Source organism: Diadema setosum, chromosome 9 (assembly GCF_964275005.1).
Source record: "Diadema setosum chromosome 9, eeDiaSeto1, whole genome shotgun sequence".
In the NCBI taxonomy this organism is placed as follows: Eukaryota; Metazoa; Echinodermata; class Echinoidea; order Diadematoida; family Diadematidae; genus Diadema; species Diadema setosum.
The window spans coordinates 24,404,685-24,421,075 of record NC_092693.1 but is presented as its reverse complement, the minus strand read 5'-3'; the positions used below and the strand labels follow the sequence as shown (position 1 = coordinate 24,421,075).

The 16,391-nt window shown below is 39.1% G+C and overlaps 1 protein-coding gene across 1 annotated transcript in view; it reads left to right on the top strand.

The window, feature by feature from the left end:
• Nucleotides 1-16,391, top strand: part of LOC140232933 (sphingomyelin phosphodiesterase 3-like) — a 112,260-nt gene that overhangs the window by 52,288 nt on the left and 43,581 nt on the right. Inside the window, exon 2 of the mRNA XM_072313043.1 lies at nt 12,852-12,927. Coding sequence (XP_072169144.1) covers nt 12,852-12,927 — 76 coding nt within the window. The remainder of the gene's footprint in view (nt 1-12,851; nt 12,928-16,391) is intronic.

The window sequence follows — 16,391 nt, the reverse complement described above, 5'->3', positions numbered from 1 at the left end:
ACTACTTAGCATTCTGTCGTGAGCGGTGCTGAGCGTCCCAGCTTCGCAACTTCCCGTCGTGGATCGTGGAATTTATCTTCTTACAAATCGAGCTCTCAAACCAAGATCTAAAACACTGAAAATTATGGACAATTTTCTCTTTCAGAGAAACGAACAAACAAACGAACAACATAACCCAAATTTGTTCTTGGTCACGTTCCTAGTCCTTTTCTGCAAATGTGGTAAAGCAAGAAATCTTCAGGAATGGTTTTCTCAAAAGCAAACACCCTTGACAGTTGCCTGATTTTTATTTGGCTCAAGTGTGTGATATTGGGCTAACGGTAATCACTGAATATTCGCGGGGAAAACCCATCGAAAATGCTGATACAGGGGCGGATCCAGGAATTCCGTAAAGGGGGGGGGGGGGCGGAAGCAAGTTGCAACTTTCTGGTTTCATCAGCTGAAAAGTAAAACAAAAAGGGGGCCTTAATAGGAATTTTCTCGTGCCACTTCCGGTTTCATCAGCTGCTGACAACTAAAAAAAAAAAAAAAAAAAAAAAGGCTTGAGCGCAGTCTTAGGAAACAAAATTAAAGGGGGGTTGCGCTCTCGGTGACTCCCCTGTAATTATTTTCTTTTTTAATTTCTTTTATATAAAAAAAAGACAAAAGACCAAGGGGGACGCTGGCCCGATGCCCCCCTTCCCCCCCCCCCCCATCCGCCACTGTGATAGCTTGTATTTCCCTTGAGGAAAGTAAGACCACGAGATGCTGGTCGACAAACGTGGAGAAAGGCGGCATAGACAGATGCATGGATTATAATATACGCACACAAACACCAATATGCATAGAATGAACATAATACACACACACACAAACAAATACAGACACTGACAGACATGCATAATACTCAACAGTACTTTGATCTACGCAAAGTTAGAGAAACTAATACAAACAACGCACGACAGTTATTGAGGCACAATAATATTATTGTTTCATTGTTTCGTTCATTAAAAAAGTCAAGATACAACTATATACACATACACCATTTACTGCATTCTTCCGTATCAAGCCATGAGCGCTTTTGTGTCTAGCTTCTTGTTCTTTATATGAGATATTAAGAAGTGAGAGTGGTCATGTGTCTTTGACAATATTAAAACATTTTATCAAGGGTGCATTCCTAATAAGTTTACCTGAATCCGCCCCATCCCCACTTAATTCGTAGCACCATCTTCACCCACCACCACCCTTTACCTATGACACCCTTTGACTCCCCTCTCAAGGCAAGCGATCTGCAGTCAGCGTGATCCATTGTAGACACGTCTTCTCATCCATTATGGATGGACAGTGGAGAAGGAACGGAGGAGGGAATCCAGCAGTCTCGCGCGCCCACTTTTACATCCGAATTAATCGCGATTTGGCGGGAAAGAGAGCTATTCATGCGTATTCGTTTGTGTATGCGTATGTGTGTGTGTGTGTTTGTTTTTTTTTTTACCTTTTCCTGTAGGCGGGAACCAACCGTTCGTCATGCACCTGTCCGTACACAAGGACACCTATACCTATACAGTTTGAGCTTAATATTTAATTCTTCAACGCACTACGCACAATCACACGCACACACACATTTACACACAGAAAGTAATATTCATTATCTTGAATGCATTAGGTAACCTAGTAATTTGTTTGTCATTGTCATCTAATAATTGACTAACATCAGGTGCTTCGGTTAACAAGAGTCTATGCTTGTCATCCTGCAGTTTGTTTGATCAAGGATGTACATGTATGTGTGATCCCTCCTTGGTTTGATTCCCTTGTTGTCCTTCTTTATAATCATGAACAGAAGGTTGATTGAAAACCAAATGATGATAATATTGATTATATCAGTTATGTCCATTTTCCCTAGCTGCTGTATGAAGTCATGTAGTTGTTCATATTGTCAAAATGGCTGCTCCGTAAAAATGCAGACGGAAGTCATTACATGAGTGTCACACGCCATGTCCGTATACATTTTCATGCCGTCCGACATTATACTGTTATGTCATGGATTCTTCTCAACTGCGTACTATATCATCAGTACATGCCACGTGATGTAGAATTTGTTTACTGGTGTAAGCAAAAAAAAAAGGTGTAAGGAAAAATTACACCCCTCATCGAGGAGTGAATCAGTCACACTACGACAAACACTCCTACGTTCTTACATTTTGACCCGAAATAGCTCTTTTCGATTAACGCAGCCTCATTTTACAGTCTGAAGATAATAGTGCACGGGAAGGAGGTTGATTCATTGCTCTCCTTTAACTTGTTGTCTGCAAGACTACTAATGAAGTCATTGAAGTTTATTTTTGAAGGTTTTTTTTTTTCTGTGAAGGTGCGTGTTTGTGTGTCTGTGTGTGTGTGTGTGTGTGTGTGTGTGTGTGTGTGCCATTGTAAAATGATGCTAGCACAGCAATTATTGTTATGAAGGAATTGTAGACTTAACTCCGTTACAAAATGAACAGTCTGACCCTGTCGATCTCACCTGTAACTATGCTGCATACGATTTCGAGAGTATCTCAAAGCTCTAGTATTGACAGGGTTAATGTGCGTCGTACGTAAAGAGACTCGTGAAATGGAAATGCCTTGCTTTTGCTGTCTAAATGCAGCTCATAGCAGGTACACACCGCACTTTTGTGGTTAGCCCTTGCTTGATCTACTGTGCAAAACTACAGACAGAAAGAGGAAGAAAGACCTTCTATTATACACACAAAGTAAGCACAAGTCTCTCGATAGTGGCACAAATGAAACAATTCCCTTGGAAATTCCTGGGAAATCACAGTAACAGTGTTTTATGTTTCGTCTAGATGAGCTGCTAAATACATTGAGGTGAAGGAAACCTGTGTGCGATGATGAAACGGTTATAGGACTATCACTAGACATAACCCGCAGTGTTGCATGTGCTAGAAACTATAATCTATAGTACACGTCGCGCGGCTATTCTCGGCTAATTCCCGCTAAGGGGTGTATGGAAAGGGGCCCACTGTAATACGTACACATCTGGGTGAGATTACGGGTGCGTCTAGGCACTCAATCAAGGGATCCGCTCTCGGTGCTCGAATGAAAGTAGGAAAGCCTCCTCTATCCCTCTCGTTTGAGAGAACTGATACAGGACGTGATTGTGTAGGTTCACAAGAAACAGTGACAGTATTGAAGAATCCTTGGTAAGATGTGCTGCGGGTTAAAATGTACTTTGATAACGAAGCTAGGGCTTTTCTTCATCCTATTGTCAAGCAAACGATTCTGGCTAAGTCTGCCATCTCGCATTAACAGTTACTTTATACAAGTCTGTACAGGTAGAGTAGTGTGCCTACTTATCAAAGTCACCTCGAGGCTAACACTTGCAATAGTGCAATTTATAATTTACTATCGTCAGTAAATGACGGAAATATCTTTAATAGGATTTTAGATTGGCACGCGATTAAGAAAAAGGCGTATCACTTTCCACGGTGCCTTGCTGTTTCGATAAAATAGGGGAATTTTGTGATTTAGCGATACATCTCGTTCTTTACATTTACGATGATTTTTAGCGAAGGGAGAGAGTCGAAAGCTTCAAAATCTGCGTGGAAGACGTGTTTTCACTGCTGATGATAAGTTGGCGAGACAATCATAGTGAAGTACCCTTTAAAAGCTACCATCAGAAGTGTGTGAAAGTGGCTGGGATGTTGGCTCGAGCCCCATTCGGAGGGCGGGCACGAACGGGACACGGCCCCTCGGGTGCTGCAAGCGGCGTCGGGACGTATTGAGTTAGCCATATAATAAGGTCATTACATAGACGTGTGAGATTCATTTCACATTAAAGGGTGACAGCGGCTTGCTTGTGCAAGAGGATTCCTTTGCTAAATGGAAAGAAAGGAAGAAAAAGGAAAAACAAGTTTGTTGTAGACAGAAACACATCGATTACAAACAACATAGATATGATGTAAAACAATACTACTACAAAAATGGCACAAGTCTTCTGCCAGTGGTATGTACAAAAGAAATGTCAAGATGTTAAAATCATGTCACTGTAACTAATTGATGCCTACGCTTTTAGCACTTCAGTATTGTTCATATTCAATAATTATGTAGGCCTCCTAATGTCAAGACGACCCTTGTAACATGTCTTACGATCGATGTGCAAAAGGAACTTTGCATGATAACAAAATGTTAACCCTCATCAGTGCTTACCGGAAATGATGAACAATATTAACTCTTTCAGGACGCCTAGATATCTTAAAATGCAACGAAGTGACGACGGTAATGACAGATTGAATAACTTCTAATTACGCACAAGCACATGTGGTCGTAGTAATAACACCCAGCACAATACCGTCCTTATTGGCAGCACCAGATTTTGTGGTTGGTTTCTTTCTAATCCTACAACTATTCCCTCGTATACTTCTCGGTGAAACATCCGACTACTTTTCATTCCCTACTTGTTTTGTTGTTGTTTTTCACTTCCCTTTTCACTCTTCCTCTGTACATCCATGTCATTTGTCTGTACTTCGTGTCATCTCCCCCCAAAAAACAAGTGTCATGTATCATCGAATACCTTGTCTTAACGTAACTAGGGCAGATCGAGATAGACGCGTCACTGCTGAAATCGAACCCTAATTAATGTGTGTGTGTGTGTGTGTGTGTGTGTGTGTGTGTGTGTGTGTGACAGGAGGAATAGAGAGAGAGAGAGAGAGAGAAAGAGGAGAGGGAGAGGGAAACTGCCGGTCGATTCTCACGATGACATGCCTTTCTTGGTCTAGTCAAAAGATAATGAACATGATGAGAAATCATATTTCGTTACATCGTATCAATACATTTAGAGGAAGATGTATATATATATATATATATATATATATATATATATATATATATATATATATTATATATATATATATATAGAACAGATGCGCATATGACATAATCATCATATTATATCAATCAATGTAGTATGCGTAGTTTGGGATTGACGTGATCAAGCACAAGGAATTCGAAAGAGCATGGGCAGAGTAGTGAGAAAATACAAAAGAAGAACGAATTGTTGCAAAAAGTGAAATGTTGCAAAAACATGGCTGAAGATGCTAGACCTTTGATAAGGAAGACGTCGCTCAAAATAATGAAATAAACTTAACAATGATTCAACTTAAAAGAGTTTGATCATCTCTATAGTGCATCATGATTGGAAACCAAGACATTAACGTAGTTTGAAACCCAACATTATCAATCATAGCAATACAAGAAGACTCGTAGTTTCCGAGGAGAGCAAACCAATACGGAAACTGGGACATCAAAGCAGCTCCCAATTTCTTTCTTTCTTTCTTTCTTTTTTTGAGATTCGCAGAATGTCCTTCAACATTTTTTTTTCTAATATACGTGTGAGTGTCAATCAGTTGCAATGAAAAACATCTCGATGTAAGAATTTCATGAATTTGAATGATTACCCGCTGCATGCTATAAGGATTAGAACCAGCACTTACTGTCGGGGGGAAGCTCGGTGGTCTAGTGAAGATGACGCCTGTTCGGAGATCAGGAGGTCGTAGGTTCGAATCCTGCTCGGATACGTACGCCCATTATCTTTTATCATGGCTACTACTAAAACACTGATCAATTCAGTGCTTATTTACGTCGATGTAGGGCAACTTGTCAATCATTTGCAACGAGTGAGTGTTATTTTATACCATATTTACCCATGATTTACCCAGTAGTATTGACATAATTATAGAAATCTACATTCACTTGGAAAGTGAAAAATCAATACTATATGATTTGATTTTTGGAATTTTGTCGAGAAAACATCTTGGTAAATCCCATCCAAGTCACTTCTTGGCAGACGATTCCCTTTAAACATGACTACCCGCTATTCAACGTCTTTATGACAAGGGAGGCGGTGGTTTGAGCACATAGCTCTGTATGGATTTTACGTACGGGCGCCTGCAAAACCCGTTTGGCTCTGCACACACATTTAGTCTAATGAAAAGTGATGTGCGGTGTCAAGAAAGATCAATCTTAGCGCGTGCTAACTTGAGTAGGGTAAGACGGCAACGTTAGTCTAATACACTCTCATAAAGTTCGCTGTTATAAGAACAATATTGGTGAGCAAGGGGGTCGCGCGACCCGGGATCGAAGTGTTCCAGTATGCTGGGTATCGGGGGAGGGGGGGGGGGGGTGAGGTGGAGGGGGGGGGGGGAAGATATGAGAAAATATGTAATAATAAACGTGGGAACATAATTATCTCTTAACTATGTTTGGAGATTGTGTCTAACTATGTCTAACAAGGCAGATTAATACATTAACACAACAGCAGCACTTAGCTTTAATTCGTAGTTTGTTCATGGTGCTGTTCGAAGAGTTGAGAAAGCGAGTAAAAACATTATACAATTATCCTTTTTTTTTTCTTGTGTAGTCAACCTTTCTTCCTTTTCTCATGCATGACAACAACAACCACAAATCTTTTATGAGAAATAAAATGTTTGTTTGACACAGAACTGCCATCAGTAGTCCACTTCCGTCATTAGCACATCGACTCCATGGCAACAAAATACTTGGGTTACTCTTTGGCCGCGATGCATGCAAAGTAAATGTGCCAGTAGGCCATTTTGCGCCAATACCAATCTTCGTCATTGTCTGTGAAGCTGGGAGTGCCTGTTGAGGCCCACCTAGCAAACCTAGATTGTTTTACACAGGTCACGTATCGTAATATTTCAGGTACTTGCTTCTCTCACGCTCCCTCCCTCTCTCTCTCTTTCTTTCTCCGAAAATTTCCGGAGAAAGTGTTATGCTTGTCCTATTATTCACTTACATAGGCCTACTTATGCTCATAGACCCACCCACCCACACAGACACACATGCACAACCATTACAAACACATCGTCATCTCCACACCAAGACTTTATTAACTATGATAATAATGGTCCTCATAAGCTGTTGAGTTTACTGTATTTAATTTGTAAGTGTGTGTTATAAGCTTGCTTAAAGTAATGTATACCTGCAAAGATGGCAAAGAAGAGACTAGATGCCAATGAATACGATTGAGGTGAAAAAGAAACTTCTAAAGAATGTTCACTGTCCTGTGTCTAGTCAGTTCACGTTTAATGCAAATCATTACGGATAATTTAAAATCACTATAATGTAAGGCTAGTCAACATTCTCTTCACTGTCGATGTTCCTGGCATTACGTGTAAACTCAGGGAAGACACGCTATGCAGGTGTCACTCAATTTTCTTCGACCTGCGGAGCAATTAGTGGTGAGTGCGTTCCTAGATATCTGATAATATTCGTCAATCACACTTTGTCACAGCGGTAGGCTGACCCCATTAAAGGATTTAGCGCTCATATACCGGACATTCAGATCTGTGAAAAGCAGAACAAGTATTGACACTCCCTCAACTCGTCGGTCCAAACTAACATAAGCTGGACTTTCCATTGAAAAGGGATCACTACCGTTGTGCTGGCTTCTTTTTAATTTTTAGTGAAAAAAAAGTGGAAAAAAAAGTTAAGTGCTATCTTATAGTGCTTACTTCAGGATGTTAACACATGGGCGAGCGTTTCTTTTCATCGTTTTAAAAAGTGGAATGATTATCAAAAATAGATTTATTGCAATACTGCTGTAAAGCATCGCATTCCGCCAATTAAAGTATAAAGGTTAGTGTCTGCAAAAGACATGCCGTCTCGTAGTCCAAATGCTGGATTCTTACACAATGATCAATGAAAACAAATATGACCACAAGAGTGTGTATATCATAAATGATTCGTAAAATCTCTGTTTTGATCAACTTGATAAACCCCTCTTCCTTTTTTTCATCTTATTACATTAAAAAGTCACACGTTTTTCCTGTACTGACAAACAATGATTACGAAAGTTTAAGCCAACGCAAGCAGTCCGCGTAAGAGCTATTATGAGACAGTTGGTATGAGAGCCAAAGATATCATATAGCGCTATCCATTAGTCATGTCCATTTCAACTTGACTGCTGTCCTTGCCATGAGGTTCGCTTGACCAAGAATCAATTACTGAGTACCAGTCAGAACTAATTCCTAGTGCGCAATTCCTATTACCCGTAATGACTGCAAATTCCCTTGAGAAAGTAGTCCTAAATTGTTGGCTGTGTTCCGGATAAGAATAGATACCCACTATACAATGTAAATCAATCTTCAATCTGCAAAAATCCTTCAAAGAGCTTGGAATTCAATCTGAAGGCGTATCGATCTTAATTTTGTAATGTGATATATGCAGGCCTTAGAAAGAAGTGTGGGGTGTGTAGCAATTTTCAATAAATTCATAAATGATGATGACCAAAACATGCAGTGAAATAGGCCAAGCAGGACTAATCAAGACCTTCAGACATATTTGTAACTAGGTATACTCATAGGCTGACACACAAACGGAGCTTGTTTGGAGTTATTTCTGATTTTCACTTACTATAAGTTTAGTCTTTAGTTAAGTTTGCCTTTTGGATTATTTTTGTGAAATGTCTGAATGTCTGATACCCGATTTTCTTGTACAGTTTTGTTCCTTGCCAGCCAAGTAATGTTCGCTTAAAAAGTGAAATTAACCGAGTGATTAAAACATGATGATGTCAAGAAACTCGTAAAAAACCGAGGCTGGTTACGAAGTAATGGCCTCGTATTTTATGCTTTTCCATGTAGAAGAGATAAGCCATTTCAGGAGCCAACTGCATGCAAGTGACTGAGGGCGCAATTATTGTTAGGAAGCGTATGCATACAATTATTTTCCCTAAATAAAATGACTTTAACTTTCCTCACGGTGTATTGTAGATATTAAAGGAGACCTCCAAATTATTTTTAGTTTGTTTTTTTATTTGAACATCTATAAATTGGTTATACTGGGTACAGAGTTTTAAAATTGACAGTGATTATAGGATGAGGAATTAAAATATTTTCAAAATTCATAACAAACTACAATGAACAAGGATGATGACATAGCGACTTCACATAAGAATGCAAAATTTGGTGCTCAAGGAAGCAGAACAAAAGAAGAAATCATGCACAGATTCTAGACACATGAAATTGTTTAACAGAGCAAGTGGTGATTGCTACATTATAATGGAATGTGTGAGCCTCTATGTCATCATCATTATTCTGTGTATTATCTTTCGGGTTTTACAGAGTATGGATTTATCTGCTCAATGACCACAATAAATTCCGCAAATCTATAGATGACACTATATTGATTTATGATCTATACATGCTGTGAAATTATATAAATCGTCTGGAATGCCTCTTTAAATTGACAGCATACGGTTGATAGGATTCCTGTGAATTGCACACACACACACACACACACACACACACACAACACACATACACACACACATACACACAAACACCCACACGTACACTTACAATTCATCATTATATGAACAAAATATAAAACATACAATTAGCATTTCAGCATTGCCAGAAATATTTTGTGCTCGGCCTGAAAGCTTCTGCAAGGAAACCAGGAAGCCAGACCGAGATATTCGATACGCTGCTGCCAGGATAAAAGGCGCCAAAATGTGGTCGCAAGGATTGCCTTTCTAGGGGTGGGAGTAGAAAAAACAAAGATGAGAGACCGCTCGCCAGCCACCGAGCGACAACGTGTGACGCTACAGGCAACAGGGAATACGTCGTGTATGTGTGTTGGACGCAGAGGCGTCGAACTGTTTTGACATTTTGAGGGAAGTTAAGGCTGCAGTTAGAGAAGAGGAGAAGGGAGGGGAAGAGGGGAGAGGGAAGAGGGGATAGCAAGGGTGGAAATTTTGTTCAAAAAGGTTGGTAAGTGATCAGACAGGATCTTTCGAAGGTGACTGGGCTTCTCTCTGAATGAGAATGCGCGCTTCAAGGTGAATTTAGAAATATTGAACGGTTAATGGGCTTCCGATTGATTTAGTTTAATTTTTGCTCGTTTTTTTTTTTTTTTTTTTTGGCGGGCATTGTAATGAATCCTTGCCGAATACACTAAAATAGCATTATTTCTCAAGTCAAGTATGATGATAATTATGATTTTTTTTATAATGATAATAATGACAATATTTTATGAAAAAACAGTGATGATAATGACAAAATCAATGATATGGTAATGCAAAAGCAATAATGAATTATTATGACAAAAATGAAACTGAGGAATAAGAAAGAGAGAAGAGGAACATGAAAATCAAGCATTAAAAAGGATAATACCGACATAATTTTCAATGAAATCATTCACAGAATTATCAAATCTACCCGGGAATAAGTAAGCAAGACTAGTGTTGCTTGATAGAAAGTGACATGTGTCAAATATGTACGGAGTTCAATATGATTTCTGGCTGAGACATTAGAGCTTGAAATGTCTTACGCATCTGGCAATCGACGCCACAGCTGCCAGATATTGACAGGTGGTTTATTCCTAGGAAGACAGAAATACCGTCAGAATATCCAGGAAAAGAATTAAGAAGAAGTAATCTAGATGGCAGAGTATGTCTTGGAGACTCTTTTCCATGCAATAGGTTGGGTTGTTGTTGTTGTTGTTGTGTGTTTGTTGTTTTCTCTTCTGGCTTCCCACGAAAGCCTAGCCTGACAGGCGTAGCGACTTCTGGGTTTATTGGCTGCATAACTTTGGTCCTCGGCCTGATTCTTCGCACACTTTATGATTTGATTTCCTGACGCTTTCGTCAACAGAATTGCAATTACCCGACTGCAAATTGCATTTCCAGCTTGCAATTTGGTATTTTATGAATTGCAATAGAACTTGTGCGGTATACGTACAGGCAAAAGCCGCTACGGAATGGAACGATGCACTCTGCAGGTAATGGAGAAGATGAGGGGAGAGTAAGGGGTCGACAGGTGTCTACATCAAGATTATTTTTACCTAACGCAAGTTGCACTTCTCCTTAAGCTTTTTTTTTTTTTTGTGTGTGTGTGTATGTGTGTGTGTGTGCGAGTTTGTGCACCCTCAATGACCTTTCTTCTTTTAGTTTGTTAATTACATTGTCAATTATTTTCACAATCAAAGTTTGTTTTGTTTGTTGATTGATTTAAAATGTAATCAAAGTTCCTAAGGTAGATTCTTCTTTTTTAATCCAAAGTATCGCCAAACCGGTGACCAATCATTTTTGGCGTTGGGCCACTGTACACTTAATCTTAGCTCCCGTATATCTGTCACAAACACGAGGAGACGGTTGAGTTTCCTACTTAAACACGTCCCACAAAAAGGGGAAAAAGTCAGAGAGAAGTGGAAAGTCGGTCAAACATATCACGGGAATCCCGGCGACGTGGGAAATGAATACGGGGGGAAGGATACGCCTCTTCACATGATCACTGATTGTGACGTCAGCAGCTGGGACATATCTAATGTTGTCCCGACGGCTTAAACTAAATTTAGACTTTCTCCATGCTTCCCAGACCGCCCCAGCTGTGGTGCTGTTGAAGATATGGTGTGATTCGAAAAGACGACTCCCGATGCAGATATCATCACGTGACCTACCACGGCTCATCAATCATCTTATATACGGCAGCACAGTCTCTCTTTTCAGATTGCAATTGGTCCGGCGAGCGAATCAACAGCAAAAATTTCTTACCAGTGTGTAATATGGCCTGTCCTCCCGATGTAAATCAAGCGTTTCTACGTTTGTATATTTTTCGGCAATTTTGTATGGGTGATTTTTTTTTTCTTTTGGCATATATATAGAAGCCGTCATTTCATTGCACTTTCCCAAAATTGAAGTGAGAGAGAAAGAAATGAATGTTTCTAAACTCTGATTTTATGACAAGCTCCATTTTCCCTTATCTTTCTTCGAATCGAAAGGACATTGTACAGTAGAGGCACAGAGTTTATTACTAACGGTTCAACAGCACTGAAGCATGATTTTTGATTGAATGATGTATTCGGTCTTTCAAAAGTTTGAAATTTGCTCAGAAAAGTAGGAAAACCACTGTTTCTATCCCCTATTAAGGAGAAACTTGCAATACTTCGTATTTTTAAAATGTCTCCTTACCTATGATTTCTCTGCTTCGCTATGTTGTGTTCTTAGGGACAGTATATAGCTTGGTACCTGACGTTAAATGATGGATAATTATTGCATTGACTTTGTATCTTCTATTTTGTTTCCATACTTTGCATTAATATCTTTAATAGTTATATTCGTTAGAATATAACTAAACCAAACAAATGCATTTGATAACGACACGCCATCGACATACGGGCCATGAGATTGACAGTAGTTAAATAAGGCCCATGAGTCCGACAGAAGGTAATCAAGGCCCACGAGTTCGACACTGGGCAAAAAAAGGCCCACGAGACCGACACTGCTTACATTATTAGAACCCCCCCCCCCCCGTGATGTAGTGAGTGTCGGACTCATGGACTTTGTTTGCCTACTGTTGGACTCGTGGGCCTTGTTTTTCCTTAATGTCGGACTCATGGGCCTCGGAATGCATGACTCGTGGGCTGTGTGACTCATTGATGTCGGACTCGCGGCGTGCACCCGTATTTTGTGGATCTGTGGGACAAATTTTGAATACGTCGAAATTTTCAACTTATAATGCGTATGTGTGTTTGTGTATGTGTGTGTATGAATATTATGCATCTGTGATTATGTCATACGGTGTAGATGGGATTTGAGACCTTGTTAACTCATGCAGATTGAAAGAATGATAGATGTGTAAATATATAATGAATAACATAAAGAATAGTGTTTACAACCAGGTGTTTCCCATTGAATGTCTTTATTAAAAGAGAGTCGAACGGAAGGATAACCTCATCGGACATCTTTTGCTGCTGTTTCCAAATCCACGACTTACTATCTGATTTCTATAATGTTTTACATTCCTCCATTCACATTTTCAGTCTATATTGAGCAGAATTCATCTTTTTGTTTACTTTTCCAGGTCCATTTGGGACGAAGCGAAGAGGGGCATCCTATAGTTGGCTACGTGGCGATCACACAATTGCAGGCTGCACAAGGTAAAAAAAAAATACAAGTTCACACGCTACTAATTGACTACAATCTGAATGAAAATGATAAATTGAAATGGATGAATTGAAATGAAATTCGCAGTTGATGTTACAGCTTAATAATGATTGATTATTTCATGAATATGTGATTACGTTTATATTGATTGATTTTTAGAATTGTTCAGCAAAATTCAATTACATTATACATCAATCAATTGTGCCTGTTGGGTAATGCAAGGAATTCGGAAAAGCGGCAAGCCTCTCTAGAGGTACTTGTCACTGTTTTACAAAATAATTCAGCATTTTTTTATTATTATTATTTTTTTTTTTTACTGAGAGTAACTTGCAGAGTGTGTCTAAATCCATGACTTATATACTTGTCTAGCATCTTTATGTTGAGTTACATTTTTTAGATGCTCTGAAGAATGCTCTCTCTTTCCCCTCTTCCATCACAAAAAATGTAATAGATATCAAATATTCATTTTTATTCAATTCAATTAAAATCAATTCAATCTACGTCACCATTTTTTTTTCCACAGAACAAAGCATAATTTAGGATATATTCACCGTCGCTGATTTAATGTATGTTACTTAAAACCATGAAATGTGTTGTAATTTTGCTGGTAATAACATAAATATTACTAATTCGAAACAATGACACATTATGCACGAGATATACTTCCTTTCACACGTTCTTTTAGCCAACTAAGATCATGAGATTCGTCCACTATCTTCGTTAGGATGGAAATGCATCTGATCAGGGAGGTGAGAGACTCACCCCCCCCCCCCCACCCCGATCAGATAACCCAATGTTTAACTGTTTATAACTTGAGGAAACTGAGGAGATATAGGTCTTCAACGTGTACAATACGCGGATTCATTTTTTTTTTCATTTACTTCTATTGAGAGAACACTACATTTATTATTTTGTTCCGACGCATCGCATTCAAAGATTAAACGAGACTTCGCCATATTGTTTGACAAACGCCGGTTAACCAGAACCTTCCTTTTCGATCACTTCCAATCGAGCAGACTTAAGGATGGACTCTGGAGTGGTCGAAAGGTGGTCGTAAAACGAATGTCGAGGTGAAATAGGGCGGTGCAGAAAAGTTTATATTAAATCCAAGGATCCAAACAATGACCTTCCTCATATGTCTTTGCTTTTGCGAATGAAAATGCGCATGAACCTCGTAAAAACCATGAACTATATCATGAAGGAAGTTTGGCATTAAAGCGCCCTTGTTTGTCAATTGGTGGGTAAGGTTCCAAGTCTATCAATGGATAAGTTTAAACTGAGTGGGTGGGAGGTTACGAAAATGATGCAGAATGCAGTCTCATCATTAAAAATCCTCACCCCCCCCCCCCGCCTAGTTTGATATAGTCAATTTAATACTGCTCAACATTCACAGGCACTTCGCTGTAGTTATAGGAAAAGCATAGGCGATGCCATTGATATTAATAAATAGATTGGAATCAAATACGTTTCATCACAGTCGCAGGCAAGTTTTGAAAAAAAAATAACTTCTTTGTATTATGGCACATTTTTATGATACTATCATGACTATTATCATAATGTAAATCTAAATGATTTCGCTTTATTTTTAGCATTAAATTGTACATGGAGTTGCGTTGCACCCACGTGAGTCAAGTACACGACGCACATATCATTGTACCATATACACCTCATAGCACAAACCAATGTCATAATATCAATCGAGAAACACGTGCAACTTCTCTTTTGAGAGCTGTTCCAACCTTTTTTTAAAAAAATCTGAACAACTTTCAATAAATGAAAAAGTAAAGATTTAACGTCTTCCCTTAAAATCTTATTTTGACTTTTGTAAGGGAATTATTGGCGGCGGAAGTGATAGAATGAATAGAATAGAATGAATAGAATGAATCTGAAAAATATTAGGTCACTTTTTTTCCAGCAAGTATGACGACACCTCAAAAAAAAAAAAAAAAAAGGAGATGGAACTCGCAGACCTAACACACTCAAACGCACACATGCACACTATCACACTATATAAATACACACATCAACAGACCTCGGCACTGAAGCCAATTCGATGCTTCCGCGTTGGATTGAAATCAAACGCTCGCGAAACTGTAAATCAAAAACTCCCTCCCAATCAGCGTAATTAGGGCTGATGGAAAGATAGGACGAAGGGGGTAAGACGAGGCATCCCTATCACCAAATCTTCCCTTACAAATTGGAAAGCAAGACGCTGAGCGAGATGGTGAAACTAAGGATGCAGAACCGGCCGTAAATTACAGCAGAGGCAAAAATAAACGAGTTTCACTACGATAAATTCCCATGTCGTAGCTGATATGTTTCTGTTCACATCCATAAAAGATATACAGTGCCTCGTGTATAGACTGATATGAGGAATGTTCCATCGGATGTAAGTGGTTGAAATGGCTCAGCTGTTTGGACAGAGAAATTAAAGTGAGAAGCTCAAGGGTTCACGTCCCAAAAAACACTCTTGAGAGAGGTTCTCACAACTTTTCAGTGGCCATTTACTACATTATCAGAGTCACCAGAACATGAAGAGGCCAATACTATTACTATAGTATACTATTAGGCGTTGAAGTACGCAGCTTGGGGGGGGGGGCGGGCTGAACCTCCTTTCTTTTTCATTAGACTTCTTTATCGAATTTTCAAATACTTTTGATCAGTGATTGAGAAAATCACGGACGCTATAAGAATTGAATATTCTAGTTGTTGTTTTTTTTTCAACTAATATAGATAACAAACGTTTCGTCCATGCCATCAGTGACGGACCTGCGGGGCGGGGGGGGGGGGTGTCACTAGAGGTTTAACCCCCCTCCCCCTTTAGGCTGCCAAGTGAAAATATGATTTGCAAAGAAAAGCCGCCCTTGGGCCTTACCCTATGCCATTACCTTCGTTTATTTTGCCATTGACGGTGAACGCTGTCTACCTCCATATTATACAGAGTACACACTAAACACACACAGACAGGAATTCACACACATACAACATGCATTCCTGATAAAAGTTTGATCAAACTAAAATGCATTTTCTTTCACAAGGTCAGGCTTGCTATACATGAATGTCTCAGGTATTGTTTAATTGTAATATTTTCTTGCTTGTTACGTTTGGTTTCACAAAAGAAAAGCGAAACTTGTTTCATTTATGACTTTGTGACACCGTCATGTAAGAACTCAATTATTGAATATACAAATATTTTGGCCAAATATAATTCTTGAATTAATATCGATATCATATGGGAATTAGCGTCGCCAAGACAGATATATTTACTAATGATATTGTTCGTAATGACGGGTCATGATCTTTGAGATTAAAAGTCAAGACTTAAATCGGCAATTAAGGTTAGTCAACATATCTGGTTTTATGTTGTTGGTATTAGTTGTCTGTATGGCGCCAATTCGACCTTCCCATAAAACAAATCCCCCCTGACATCATGAATCGTCTGCGATAAAAGCTTGGA